The 15,221-nt window shown below is 38.6% G+C and overlaps 1 protein-coding gene across 5 annotated transcripts in view; it reads left to right on the top strand.

The window, feature by feature from the left end:
• FAT3 (FAT atypical cadherin 3) overlaps positions 1–15,221 on the top strand; it is a 719,190-nt gene that overhangs the window by 301,887 nt on the left and 402,082 nt on the right. For all 5 annotated transcript variants that reach the window (XM_067038291.1, XM_059068671.2, XM_067038292.1 and 2 more), the window contains exon 4: positions 12,754–13,068. In XM_067038291.1, coding sequence (XP_066894392.1) covers positions 12,754–13,068 — 315 coding nt within the window. The remainder of the gene's footprint in view (positions 1–12,753; positions 13,069–15,221) is intronic.

Below are 15,221 nucleotides of genomic sequence, written 5' to 3'. Positions count from 1 at the left end.
TAGAACCATTTAATGGGATGAAATGTGAATGAAAATTGGAAAACAATCCAAGGAATCTATAGAAGATGAGAATGGGGGAGACTCAATTAGCGAAAACCCGACACTTTCCTCCTTCTGGGCCCTGGCTTCTTTGGGCTATTGTAGGTGCTTATTTGGTTATAAATAGGAAAACAAAGAGTTTATTGTTTCCATTGTGAAGAAAGGTAAGGTGGTTTCAAGGATTTTATTCATGTGCTCTAATGGGCATGTATAGTCCCTATAACCTAATCAACCTAACTTAATTACTTAAGTATGGCATTGTCTGTGTGATTTCCACAACATTGATCAAAGGAAAAGACAATTTAGTGAGATTTAACCTGAAAGGATGAAAGAAGACAGAAGTTCTGTAGGGTACTTTTCTCCTAGGTAAGCTTTAATAAACATATCCCTAATAAACGTAATTATTAAGTTTTTGGCCACATATAGGAAAAAGCAACCATAATACTAAACTTAGACGCTGATCCAGCTTTCTTTCTTTGCTCTCTTCCATCACCTAGATTGTGTTTTTGCCAAGGGAATCAATTCAGCTGTTTGGGTATCAAATATGCAGTTATCTGTGCAACCTCAGTAAAAATATTTTCTTGGTAAATATCCACTCAGCTGTGAAAGTCAGAGTGCATTCACTTGAGAAAAGAATAATGAGCTGTATGCTTTCATTATTTTATTAGGAAGTTACTGAAGGTTATTGCTCCCTATGGGGTGGTAGATAAGAGCTTTGTATCTGGGTGGATGTGGCTTGACTTACAGTTTCCATATTCTGATAATAGGAGAAATCAAAAAGAAGGAAAAAGTGTTCCCTTTAACTTGAAGAAAAAGTTTTCCAAAAGGGAAAATTTCCAGAAAGTTCAAGTGGAGAAGTCCCATTTTTAAGAGTGGGCTTTGTACCATCCTGCATTGCTTGCAGAGTAAACATAGGAGCTTTTGAGAATACGTCTGTACGTGCACACACTCCAAAGCATTTACCCAGTCATTTTGGTTCACGGGGGTCTTTCTTCAAGTCTAAGTTCTTGAAAGTGAAAAGCCTTTTCCAAGCAAAACTCAAATTCCCAGTCTCAGATTGTTTTTTTAATTGTATCTACATAAGATCATGGATGCTAACTCAATATATTGTGGTAAACATTTCACAATATATGTAAGTCAAACCGTTATGCCATACACCTTAAACTTATCCTGGGATGTACGTCAACTGTATCTCAATAAAACTGGGGAGAAAAAATAAAAAATTTCCCAGTCCAAAACAGAGCTAGTTTGCTCAGAGAATCCATGTGTCCTTTATGCTGAATGAAATTTGGTAGTAAATAAGTCTAAATATTGGCTTAAAGTATGACTAATATCTAATATGTAATGTTACTCGAAGAGCTAAAGTTTGTGCTCTGACATTTCGTTTAAAAAATCCCACAGCACTTTTCAAGGCTAAAGAATTTGGTTTTGTGGACGGATTTTAATTTAATTAAAGTTGTGCCTCATGTAAAGTCTTTCTTTTCAATAAAAATTTTATCACCAGCTCTCTGTCAATTATGTTTTATCTCACCACAAAAACATGGCATTTTGTCGTTGAGTCCAATGGTTAAAATACAATGAGGAGGGCTTCCCTGGTGGCGCAGTGGTTGAGAATCTGCCTGCTAATGCAGGAGACACGGGTTCGAGCCCTGGTCTGGGAAGATCCCACATGCCGCGGAGCAACTAGGCCCGTGAGCCACAACTACTGAGCCTGCGCATCTGGAGCCTGTGCTGCGAAACAAGAGAGGTCGCGATAGTGAGAGGCCCGCGCACCGCGATGAAGAGTGGCCACCGCTTGCCACAACTAGAGAAAGCCCTCACACAGAAACGAAGACCCAACACAGAAAAAATAAAAAATAAAAAAATGAGGCAGAAGGAAATAACTGCCCTTTAAAACAGATTTTTAAAAAATACAATGAGGAATGGATTAAAGGTTTTTATAAGGTCAGCTGTTACCTCTATAGATGGTAAATTGCAGATTTTTTAAAATTTGGGGTTTATTTTTAATTAATTAATTAATTTTTATTTTTGGCTGTGTTGGGTCTTTGTTGCTTCGCGTGGGCTTTCTCTAGTTGCAGCGAGCAGGGGCTACTCTTCATTGTGGTGCCCGGTCTTCTTATTGTGGTGGCTTCTTTTGTTGCAGACCACAAACTCTCGGCACGCGGGCTTCGGTAGTTGTGGCATGCGGCCTCCGGTAGTTGTGGCTCACGGGCTCTAGAGAGCAGGCTCAGTAGTTGTGGTGCACAGGCTTACTTGCTCCCTGTCATGTGGGATCTTCCCGGACCAGGGATCGAACCTGTGTCCCCTGCATTGGCAGGCGGATTCCCAACCACTGTGCCACCAGGGAAATCCCTATTTTGGGTTTTTGTTTCACCAACAATAATACAGATCTTATAAAGATTTAGTCAAAAATGTGATCAGAAACTGCTGGTAAGATTATAATTAGTGTAGCCTTTCTGGAAGACAGTTGATTCAAATACACTTAAAAATGTACAGACCCTTTGACTCATTGTTTCTGCTTCTAGGAATTTATCCTAAGAAATAATCGAAAAAAGATATAGATGCAAGGTTATTCATCTAAGCATGAGTTATAATAGTGAAAAATAAAATACGACCTAATAAATGACTTAGCAAGAGGGCCTTCATTATATAAATGATAAACACTGTGTGAGTATTTCAACAAGTATTTATTGAGCATCTAGTGTATACTAGCCACTCCTCTGGGGTATACAACAGAGATGCAACATAGAAAACTCTTGCATGTAAGGAGCTTACATTTTATTATTAGTGGGCTAGTGGGCAAGTGGGCATTACTACACAGGCATAAACAAAATGTATAGAATTACAGTTATCAATATGGAAAGCTGTTCAGTAGAAGATGGTTCGTGAGGATCCACAATTACAGAGAGATATGCTGCTTTGGGGTGAAGATAAGATAGGACAAAGGCAATACATCAAGGATATTAACAGTCATTATCTCTGGGTCATGAAATAATGAGTGTTTTAAAAACATTTATTTTGCATATTTTCTTCTACACTGAAGTTTTTTTTTTTTTTCAACACAAATTTACCTAAGTAACCAATTTGAATGCTCCAAAAGCTTCTGCTAGGCAAAAGAGTGCCTCTTTATTTTTCTTCTTTCCCTTTCTTTCTCCCGTTCTTCCTTCCTTCCTTCCTTTCATTCTCTCTGTCTCTCTCTGTCTCTCTGTCTCTCTGTCTCTGTCTCTCTGTCTGTCTGTCTGTCTGTCTCTCTCTCTCTCTCTCTCCTATCACTGAAACATAGGAATAGACAGAAGCTTCAGCTTCCCTCAGAGAGCTATCCCTTTGTTCCTCTCCATTACTATCAGAAAATATTTCTAGGTATCTAACCAAAATGCTTTGTGCTAAAGTTTATGCTCAGTTCTTCTAAAGAAACAGAATCCAGCTAATTACTGCCCTTCGTGAAATAACCTACATGTTTTTAGACACTTAACAAAATTACTTCTTGACTTGATTGCATATATTGAGATCATTTTTTCCATTGCTTTAAATTTCAATCTTCCTTTCTATTCGGCTGTGAGGACCCAGATCGTTCTGCTGGGTATGGGGTATGCAAATTAGCACAGACCACAGAAAGAATCTGAGGCTGGGAATAATCTGGGTTACAGAAAAGAAGAAAAAAAACCCAATAATGCAAGCTGGATGTGTTGCTCACAGCCTGGTCCTCTGTCCATTTCCTGTTTTTAGGCTGTTGGCACCTGGTGCCAGCTACACAGACCAGAATTACTGAAGAGAGAGCACAGGTGTACATTTTGAGTTCATTGAAAACAGGTCCTGAAAAGTCTGTCTTTAAGAAAAAATCAAACACCAAGTGTATGTTTACTGAGCGCACGGAACTTCACGTGAAGCTTTTGAGCACGCAGCTAAGTTTTAGAATTTCTGGGTCCCAGACAGACAGGGAGAGCTGTCCATTTTCATTAACTCCAAATAAAAGCTTGAATTCAGCCTGCATCCTTTCCCCTTAATCTAATGTGCAGATCTCCAGCTTTGAGCCTTGTGAAATAACACGGAATGAAGGTGGCTTGCATTTCAGGACATAATTGTTCCCCACGACTGTGCTGTGGATGTTTTCTTCTCCTTCTGCAAAGATAAAAGATAGCTAATCAGTAGGAGTTGGCATGAAGAAGAGGGAACGGAGTAGAACAAAAGTTTCGGGTGAGAATCAGTGGATGAGAGGCCAGAGAGAGAGCAGCTTGCTGGTGTTCTCTATCGGGAGGCCCGGGGCTTTAATTCTGGCTGCCTATGGTGTGTGCCTGTGGGCAGTGCAGCATTTAAGTGCATGATAAAATCAACTGATGTCTTCATCAAGCTGCATCTTGGCTTTAAGCCTTGAAGATGTTACCATGACACCATCCTCATTCTTGGTAGTAAAGGGAGAACTCAAAACTGGACATGGTTTTTAAGAAAATTGTCTTATCACATAGGATCATTCACAGTTGGAGTGTTGACTTTCAGAGCCACTTAGCTATCAGTTCTGCATATACGCTAGAGAAGTCTAAAATCAATGACAAGCTCAGTCTATCCCATTTTATTTTGTCTAGTGATCACAGGCAAATAGGATAGCTAGATGACTCATTTTGTTTTTCCTAATGTAGCTTATGCGTCAGAGTGCTTGTCTGTAAAAGAGCCAGACATCCCAACTTGCCTGCATTTACCAAATATTATGATGTTATCCTTCATTCATTTATTCAACATTTAGAGTGTTCCAAATTTCTAGCCACCATCCTAGAATAGAGAAAAACAAGATAGAATGGTCTCTACCCATAGGAAGCTTGTTGTAGATTGGGAAGGGGACAAAAATTAAGTGCTAAGATAAAGGCAAATAGGGGACACCCCTGACCGCTGGCTGGTGGGTGAGGGGTGTTCTCTGAATCTGAAACCTCCTTGAAGAACAGCGAAGAAGGTTTGGTTTGGGGAGACAGGCGATGAAGGAGCAGTGCCTGCAGACTCCTTTGTACAAAAGCAAAGGAGTACTGGATATTTAAGGAAGACTCTGTATTCTAATTCTCCTGGTCTCAAACCATTCCAACAACTGAGAATCTTATGAGAAGGTATAAAAATGGATTCAGAATAATATCTTGCAGCAACTTTTAGAAATGGAGGAAAGTAATGAAACTATTGAATTTCCTATTACTAAAGAGCTGATACCAGCCCACTGAGAGGAGCGCAGGGGCATGGAATTGCCTTCTTTTTTCATGATAATGGACACATGTGGCTAAACCAGCGGGCAACTCCAGTAATGAAAAGAGTGTATACTCCGATTCACAGCTCCAGATTCCAGGCCTGACTTTGCCACTTGATTAGCTGGGTGATTCACTTAAAATTCCCGATTTTAAAAGTGCCTTAAATTATATATTTAAATATATTTTGTGTCAAATACGTGATATACGAAGTATATAAAAGTGTATGCGTATATAATATGTGTACGCTAAAATGTATTTGAAGCATTTTAAACATCTAAGTTAAGATTTCCTCCACCCGCAATTGCTCTGTGCATCTTGGTTCATCCCATTTTAGCTGATTTCAGTTGACTTCAGTATATTTCAGAGTGGTAACAGTTATAGATATGACCATGGGTGTGTGTGGACTGACCTTGGGTTGGGCCTATGAGGATAAAATCCCCAGTCTTCCCTTAATTATCACCACACTCTGCTCAGAACAGTGATCCTTCCTAAGGCAATAAGAGCTTTATACAAGTCTGGAGATGAATAGGAAAAGAAAGAAAAATAGTATCTGTGTGATCCTCCTAAATAAAGGCAAGCAAGGGTTGGCTAAAGGGGGTTATGGAGCCCATGAAAGAATTCATATTCTCTCCGAAATGAATGTAGTTAAGTGTTTGATTCTTGAAGAAATAAGCAATTTAAAAATACATGTAGATATTAACATTGGTGGAAGCTGGGTGAAGGTTGCCCAGAGACTCCTGTCCATTTCTTTGCACCTTCCTGTTAGTCTATAATTATTTCAAAATAAAGCGTCAATACAAATTTTAAATGCACTGAGAATTGGGAGTCAATATTTTGACTGATTGGGAATGAGAATTAAATATATATGCACAAGTAAACAAGTAAACGTCTATTAGAGGTATCTACAAAGAATATGCAACCAGGGTGTTTTTAAAATTTTGTTGTCTTTTTTTTAACTGCCTCAGAAGCTATAGTACTTATCCTGGTAGAGGGCTTTTCATCAGTTATGGGACCATAGCCTCCAAAGCACTCCCTGAAACATTTGTTGACAGGTCGTTTTAGAGCTGTTGTGGGTATTTGGTTGCCATTCTTTGGAGGCAAGATGTCATTTGAGATTTTGGTGCCACATACGGGGATATGGCTGGAAAAAAGTTAAATTGAATAACCCAGTGTGTGATGTCATCTGATTTGAACAGCTCCATACATTTTTTTCCCTTCATCTCCAATATGTAGGGCTTATTCTATGAGAACAAGGTGCATATAGTTTTTCTAATATTTGTGAATAAGAAAGAACAATTACAGCTAACATGTGCTTCATGCTGGGATCAACTAATTCCATTTCAAGCTGTGCACAGTTCTAATAAATAAATAAATAAATAAATACTGTTTGTGTATCTGCTTATACAATTAAATATTAGGTTTCTCAAATCATTCTAGTCTGCTACTAGAATTATACAGCAAGTAAAGAAGAAACAGGAAAAGAAAAATGTTATAAACATAAGCTTATCTCAAAAATAAAAAATCCCAACTGTATTTCTAAATTTTTTTAAATTTTCATGAATATCAGCATAAATTTGGCATCTCAACTGAATCCACATTGAGCATTTCTGTGATAGGTGAAAATGCAAAGAGGGTAAGGATGTATCTCCATCTGGAATATTCCACCCGAGTTCTTTCTAATGAGCAGCACTCCCTGAAATTTGCTAGAAGCTCACTGTGGATGGTTTATTTTTAAAATAAGATTTATTAATTGCTCATTCTTGGTTCAGAGCAGAGACAAGGAAGAAGAGAATAGAAGCCTATGTGGCACATGAGAAAGAAATTCTTAGACTGGAGAAGAAAAACCATGGAGAGGGTCATTTTTTGATATTTGAAGAGCTCTCACAGGTGAATGGTGGTTTACAGACTTGTTCTATTTTATTCTAGGATGTGAGTTAGGAAAACATTCAAATTAGAGAGACTGAAGTTTTGCCTCAGTGTGAAGAACTCTGCATTAGCTGAAACTCCCTAGTAAATGAGGCGGACCCTGTCACCAAACTCAGTCAGAGCAGAGGCTGGGTGCTGGGTCAGGCATCATGTGGGAGCATATACCTATTGATTATTAGGGGTTTGGTTATACCTATTGATCTTCGAAGTCCCTTCCAGATCTGATTTAGTGAGGCTGACTTATCTCATCAGTGATGTAAACTAACCCACTGCTGATTCAGTGTGAGGATTTAAATTCATACATGAACATTTTTTGAGTGTCTACTACATGCCAGGCACTGTTGTGTGCAGTGAGACCACAGTGATTAAGCATCCAGATACTCTCCTTGTAGAATGTACTTTCTCTAACAGGCAGATGGAAGGAGACTTTTTTTTTTTTTTTTTTTTTTTCGGTACGCGGGCCTCTCACTGCTGTGGCCTCTCCAGTTGCGTAGCACAGGCTCCGGACGCGCAGGCTCAGCGGCCATGGCTCACGGGCCCAGCCGCTCCGCGGCATGTGGGATCCTCCCGGACCGGGGCACGAACCCGTGTCCCCTGAATAGGCAGGTGGACTCTCAACCACTGCGCCACCAGGGAAGCCCAGAAGGAGACTCTTTTCTGGGGATAAACACTCCAGGACTGTGTTAGGTAATGGACTATGAATATGTCACAAACATTTGTTCTGCATATTTTGATAAATCAAAAAAAGACTCTCTTTGCAGAGAATCAGTACTGTTGTGATTGTGTTTTTATATTTTACAAAGAAATACCAAGAAGTACCTTTTTATGATTTCTACAGTCAATTTGGAGAAGTCAAATAGGAAAGTATCATATTAACTCAACACTGTTAGCCCAATTAATGACACTTATCTAACAGAGGGGAAAAAAGCATTTCTTTGGACATAAAATACTATACTATGTGAGTCTGATGTCTATATAGATTAAAAAGACAATAATGAGATATAGGGATATATGTATATGTATAGCTGATTCACTTTGTTATAAAGCAGAAACTAACACACCATTGTGAAGTGATTATACTCCAATAAAGATGTTTAAAAAAAAAGAAAATAATGTTGGTTTGGTGAACAAACGGTCTCAAGTTTGGCAGATCAGTGTTTGAGAATGGGATCTTCTGTTTACTGGCTGAGTGATCATTCATAAGTTACTTAACTTAAATGTCTTTCCTTACCTGTAATATGGCTATAAAAATAGTAACTACCTCATGAGTGCTTGGCACTAAGAAATATTTGCTGAATGAATGATGGGTTTAGAAAATTTAATGATGAATGCATTTATTGCACTAATCCCAGCACACAATGATTAAATAGTCGTGAATGTGTAGGTGATGATAGTGGTTGTAAAACTGTCCCTATTTGGAGATAATATGATCATCTATGTAGAAAACCCTATGGAATTTGTAAAAACCCTGTAATAACTAATAAGTGAGTATAACAAGGTTGCAACATACAAGATCAATATACAAAAGTCAGTTGTATTTTATATATTAACAACAAACAATTAAAATTGAAATTAAGATAATAATGCCATTTCTAATAATATCAAAATATGAAATGCTTAGGGATAAATTTGACAAAAGATGTGCTAGATCTGTATTCTGAAACTATACAGCATAGCTTAGAGAAATAAAAGAAAACATAAATTAATAGAGAGATATACCATTTTCATGGATCAGTAGACTCAAAGTTAAGATGTCAGTTCTTTCCAAAATGATTTATAGAGTCATTATAATCCCAGTAAAAATCCGAATAGGTTTTTCTAAATTTCATATGGATTCTAAAGCTGATTCTATACTTCATATGGAAACACAAAGGATTTGGAATAACCCAAACAACTTTGAAAAAGAAGAGCAAAATTGCCAGACTTACACTTCCTGACTTCAAGACTAATTATGAAGCATTATTAAGAAAGTGTGATATTGATATAAAAATAGACAAATAGATCAATGAAACAGAATGGAGAGTCCAAATGTAGACCCATACTTATATGGTCAATTGAATTTCAACAAAGATGCAAAGGCAATTCAGTGGAGAAAAGATAGTTTTTTTCAACAAATGGGGTTGGCACAATGAACATCTACATATGAAAAAATGAGCTTAGGTCCATAGCTTGTACCATATACAAACATTAACTCAAAATTCATCATAGGTATAAATGTAAAACCTAAGACTTTAAACTTCTGGAAGAAAACACAGGAGGAAAATCTTTGTGACCTTGGATAGGCAAAGATTTCTTAGATACTTAGATAATATCTAAAAACTGAAAGCAACCTAAATGTCCAACAAGTCAATGGTTAAAAAAATTGTGCTATATGCATGCAATGGAATACTACTCAGAAATTAGAAAGTCTGTTGTATTTTTAAATGTACAACAACATGGATGAATCTCAAAAATAATTATCTGGGTGAAAGAAGCCAGACAAAAAGAGCACATACTGTATCATTCTGTTTCTGTAAAATTCTAGAAAATGCTAATTAGTCTGTAGTGACAAAGCTAATCTGGTTGTCTGTGGGTAGGGAAAATTTGAGAGCATTTTAATTAGATTAAAAATGGGAAGGTGAATACTTTCAGAGGTCATGGTCACATTTTTTATCTTGGTGGTGATGGTTTCATGGGTGTCAAAACTTACAAACTGTTTATTTTTAAATTGTTTTAGAGAAATTGTAGAGGATTTTATTTTTTTTTAATTTATTTTATTTATTTATTTTGGCTGCACCGGGTCTTAGTTGTGGCATGCTGTATCTTCATTGCGGCACATAGGATCTTTTAGCTGCAGCATGCTAACTCTTTGTTGAGGCATGCATGCAGGTCTAGTTCCCTGACCAGGGGCTGAACCTGGCCCCCTGCATTGGGAGCGTGGAGTCTTACCCACTGGACCACCAGGGAAGTCACACCTATTGTTTACCTTAAATGTGTATAGTTTATTGTATGTCAATTATTCCTCAACTGAAAAAAAAAGTAATAAAGAATGTATGGTAGTTGTTACAAAGCTATGGGCTTATGATATGATTTTGGCAGTCTTTGGGCAACCTCAGAAGTGAGTTTTTGCTTGATAGAAAAGCTCATGTGGATTTACATTTTTAATTGTGACCACGTGGATCATAATTAGCTGTGAAGTACTGAAGAAAGTGAGAAAATGCTGTCACTGGGCATTGGTTGTTTAATATAGTTAATATGGAGCCTTGGATAAATCTTATAATAATTGTCAACACATTTCATAGTCCTTCTTTTCATTTTGTCCTCAAATTTTTGGATCATGAGAGCAAAGCCTGAACACTTATGTTCCAAGATACTCATTTGCACTTCTACCTAATGAGTAAATATAGCCATAGACATATTTTATCATAATGAGAGAGAATTTTAATTTCTAGAGGACATATCTGATGTTTCATTAAAAAATAGAGTAAAATTCCATCCATATATTTTAATTTGCATTAGTGGATGCCTTTTATCTAAGGACTTCTCAAAATCATTTAATGTCCAAAGCCTGTACCGTCCAAAGCCCGTCCCAGTTTGACAGGTCCAAGAAAAGGGATTTAAGTGACTTCCAGGGATCCCAGAGCAATTCTGTGACTACAAATCTGTGTGTGTGTGTGCGCGTGCACACAAGTGCGTATGTGCATGGTAGGTGATCAGGCAAGGTACAGACAAAGCTGACCTAACTTCTTTGATTTTGTTCCTTCTTAAGTTGTCTTTTTAATGGAGTGACTTTGCTGTTCCCCAAACAGGCCAGATATTTTCATGAAAAGGTATCATGGGCAAGTCACAAAGATCAAGCAACAATATGCCGCATGACCAGAGGAGAAAACAAATATCTAACAGGACTTTCCATCGCAAACTTCTCTCCTCTCAAGATTGTTCCTTGCTTTGGGGGGTGGTTACTATTTACAAGGCTTTGGGTATTGCTTTTGATTCATATTGATTTAACATATACTCAGCATCTACTGTGTTGCAAGCATTTTGCCAAACTCTCGGCATACATTTAATTACATGATTGCCACCACAGCACTGAGATATGGGTGATAGAACTAGGCTTGCTTGGTTCAAACACCTTGTACAGGGTCAAAGAGGTAGTAAGTCATGGAGTCTGGGTTGAAACTGGAGCATTCGAGGCAGACAGATCTGGATTCTTCTGCAACTAGCTGTGTGACCTTGGACAAATTATGTACTCACATTTGAGACTTGATGCACTCATTATAAGAGAGAATTATAAAGCTTACAGAGTTCTTTGGTGGATAACTTTAGAACTGAAACCTCATTATCAGTTGGGCGATCTCCCTTTGAATCATATAGCTGTTCGGAATTACAGGCAACCTTCACTTTTCTGGCCTGTTTCTGGAAAGATGCCCTCCTCCCTCCCAGGTGCTATACTTGGCAGTTTGCTTATGCAAGATCTACAGGCCAAATTATGTGCCTAATCCAACAGGAGTACAGCGGATGTAAGATTCAGGTCAGAACTGGATAAGTGTTTCCTGACTCCTTCCATGGATCTTTTTTAGGGTATAAAGGTTTACATGAATTACACGCCTTCCAGGTGTATCCTGACTACTTTTAGAGATTTTATAAGCTGAATCCCAGAGTTTTCCCATCACAGTGGAAAGTACTTAAGAGTTCCTGTAGTAAGTTTCTATAGCCTTGGTGGTTCGGGTGAGGGCTGTAAAGATATTCAAGAGCACAGTATTTTCTCTTTGGCTTTTCTGTCAGGTGTTTGATTTCCTGGTTGGTGCTTGTTTCAACCATGAAATGGGAAAGGTGGGAGGGAGCAGACTGGGCAGTTTTCTGCTCCTAATTTAAAATGATTGTCCCTGAGTATCCCTCAAAGTGGCTTAGAGTTTATTTAGTGCCCTCTGTCGAGTTCTTGAGGGGGCTAGAGCTCATTCAGAAAGCATGTTGGTATGGCTTACGGCTTCTTCTCTGAGTCTTTTGGAATAACTGTGACATTAGATTTGTAGAGAAATAGTATCAAGGAGGTTTGTACTTTTGCATGCAAAATAGTTTCTATCCTAACAGGCAAAAGAACATTTTAAAGGTCTTTTTCATTGTTGTGAATGAACAGACAAAATAATGTATCCCAGGAAAGCTCTCTGTTGTATAGGAAATCAATTCCATATCAGGTCAAATGGAAATTTTTGATGTGATAGTGCATTATGGAAAGTGTTTTGACCTCTGGCCCACTCTCTTCCCATTGCTCCCAACTGTCTCGTGGGTTTGTGTGTGTGTGTGTGTGTGTGTGTGTGTATAGATACGTCTATCCCCGAAATTCAAATAAAGTATTTGTGAATATAATTATACTTCTCAAATGGTAGAAGAACTGGCTAGTACAGTTTTGCAGAAAATAGTGTTCTGATGTAAAGGGAGACATCTTCATTTAATTTTGTGTGATGGATTTTTTTTTTTTTTTTTCATATGCCAAGATCACTTAGCACAGCCGTCCTCAGTTTGGGGTGATTGACTTAATGTCTTCCTGTTTTGCTATAGCAGTTACACTTTCCCTGCTTTCTCTTAGGAGTCATCTCTACTGCAGACATTCTTGATCGAGAGACGACAGGGTCATACTGGCTGACTGTGTACGCCACAGATCGGGGCGTTGTTCCACTCTATTCCACGATTGAGGTCTACATTGAAATTGAAGATGTGAATGACAATGCCCCACTGACCTCTGAACCTATTTATTATCCTGTTGTCATGGAAAACTCTCCGAAGGATGTATCTGTCATTCAGATCCAGGCTGAGGACCCTGACTCTAGTTCCAGTGAAAAACTGACATACAGGATTACAAGTGGGAATCCTCAGAACTTTTTTGCCATCAACATCAAAACAGGTAAGGGAATGCTTGTATGACTGTTTTTAGTTGTTCGTCCACCTTTTAAATTCATGAGTCTGACACTTGCTATACCCTCTTATTTATTTTATTGTGTGGAGAACAGCATCCTCCTTTCTGGGAATTGCTTGAAAAGGTGAGCGTTTTACCTGTCTGGTTTGGTATGTTTTAATTTCAAGTGACATTGAGGTGAAGTGATCTAATAGAAATCGGAGGCTTTCACAGGAAGCCTTAGATTTGCTTTACTCATAATTGTAAAATGTGGTTCTTAAGCCATTCAGAGAGCCAGCTGCCCCCTTTCTCTATCTTGGGAGAGAATAACCTGGGCCATGCTGAGTTCTATGGGTAGCTGGCTTTGTCACACTTCTCTTTCTAGAAACTTCTCCCTTGCTTGGCCTTAGTCCATCATGCCATAAATAATCTCCTTAAAGCCTTAACTTTAAGCCCCGGATGTTTTGTGATTTCTGTACTACCCATCGATGAAATGTCAATGTTTACTAGAACTTCCAGTATCTAAATCTTTACATAAAACATACACATTTTAATTTTCTTGGTTTTTGCTCAAAAAGTTTCTAGAGAGTGCGCCGAAAACTTAACTTGTTGACTAAGGACCAGAAAGGACAGGTGTGGAGTTTGGTTGAATGCATTCTGAGACAAGTACATACACTGGAAAAAGGTGCTTTGCAGAGTAAATCTCAGAAGTTTGTTGCTTTCTTGTGATTTGCCTCTTTTAGATCTGAACAAGCAGGTAAAACACTCGGTGAGAGTTGTGATGGATAGAGTTTTAATTAAATGAAATTTAGAAGAATTAGAAGATACTATAGCTATCTCACTCTGGGTGAGTTGATATTGGTCAAAAGTTAGGCTAGGGCTTCCCTGGTGGCGCAGTGGTTGGGAGTCTGCCTGCCGATGCAGGGGACGCTGGTTCGTGCCCCGGTCCGGGAAGATCCCGCGTGCCGCGGAGCGGCTGGGCCCATGAGCCATGGCCGCTGAGCCTGCGCGTCTGGAGCCTGTGCTCAGCATCGGGAGAGGCCACAACAGTGAGAGGCCCTAGGCTAGGTGATTGATGTTTGTCGGTTGGGACATGCCCCATTTTCCTAACAAAGTACTGATCGAGTTGATAGTTCTTTCTCCTGCTCATGTTTGTTCAAGTAGACACATATAACTGATGCCACGCGTCTTATAAATGCCAGGTTCCCATTAACATAATTTAAAGAGAATGCCAAGGGTTTTTTTGAAACCATTGATTTTTTTCTAATTATGAGTGGGTCAGTCATTTTGTTAAGCAGAGTTTAGCATTTGAATAGCGTTGAATCAGGATCTGACTTTAATTTCATTAGAAGACAGAGATTGGTCATTAGCTATCAGTGTCTGATTCAGGTGTCCTTGAACTTGAAGGAGAAGACTCAGAACTGGAGCCACGCCCATCCTTTCAGCACCCCCTTAAGTACGGGGAGCCTCCCATGCACGTGAGGACCCCCACCTTCCTGATTCACTTTCTCACTGTAGCCAAGAGCTCTGTGTAATATGGTGACAGAGAAATGAATTCAGATACCTGAGAAGGTCAAGAAGGAAAAAGAACAAAGACCAAAAAAGTCACAGGAAAGAAGTTGAGGGCATAGACGGCTTCACATTTCACAGCCCTTGTCGAGCCTGAAACACCCCAGTCATATTCCGAATCCTACCTCTTGATTCCATTGGCACTTGAGTCAGTAAGAGTGAGCCCAGCACCCTCTTTTATAAAAGACACTGCACAAGGGCAATGTCAACTGGTCTATTCCTCCACTCATGGCTGAAATTAAAGAAAGAATAAATGTCACAGGGAAGAATTTGGACTGGAAGTGAAGACCATAGACCGTGCAGTATTTGCAGAGAAGAACATGGAGACTCATGTAACTAAAGCTGTCTTTTTTTTTTTTTTTTTTTTTAAAGCTGTCTTTTATCTAGCTTTGAAAAATTTGCCCTTGGATTTTCAGAAATTCCTGTATTATTGAAATTTGGACTGTGTTACATAAGAGCCTTAATCATATTTATAATTTCTCTGTCCTAGCTGTAGATTTTTAAAAAGGATTTGTGCCAGGAATGACGTTTTAGAGCAACTTTCCTAATAGTCTAAAAGGAACATATAGCACACTTTGTAATTCTCAGACACA

This window comes from Kogia breviceps, chromosome 7 (assembly GCF_026419965.1).
Source record: "Kogia breviceps isolate mKogBre1 chromosome 7, mKogBre1 haplotype 1, whole genome shotgun sequence".
NCBI lineage: Eukaryota > Metazoa > Chordata > Mammalia > Artiodactyla > Physeteridae > Kogia > Kogia breviceps.
Note: the sequence above shows the minus strand (reverse complement) of the source record. Positions and strands in the feature narration are given on the sequence as shown.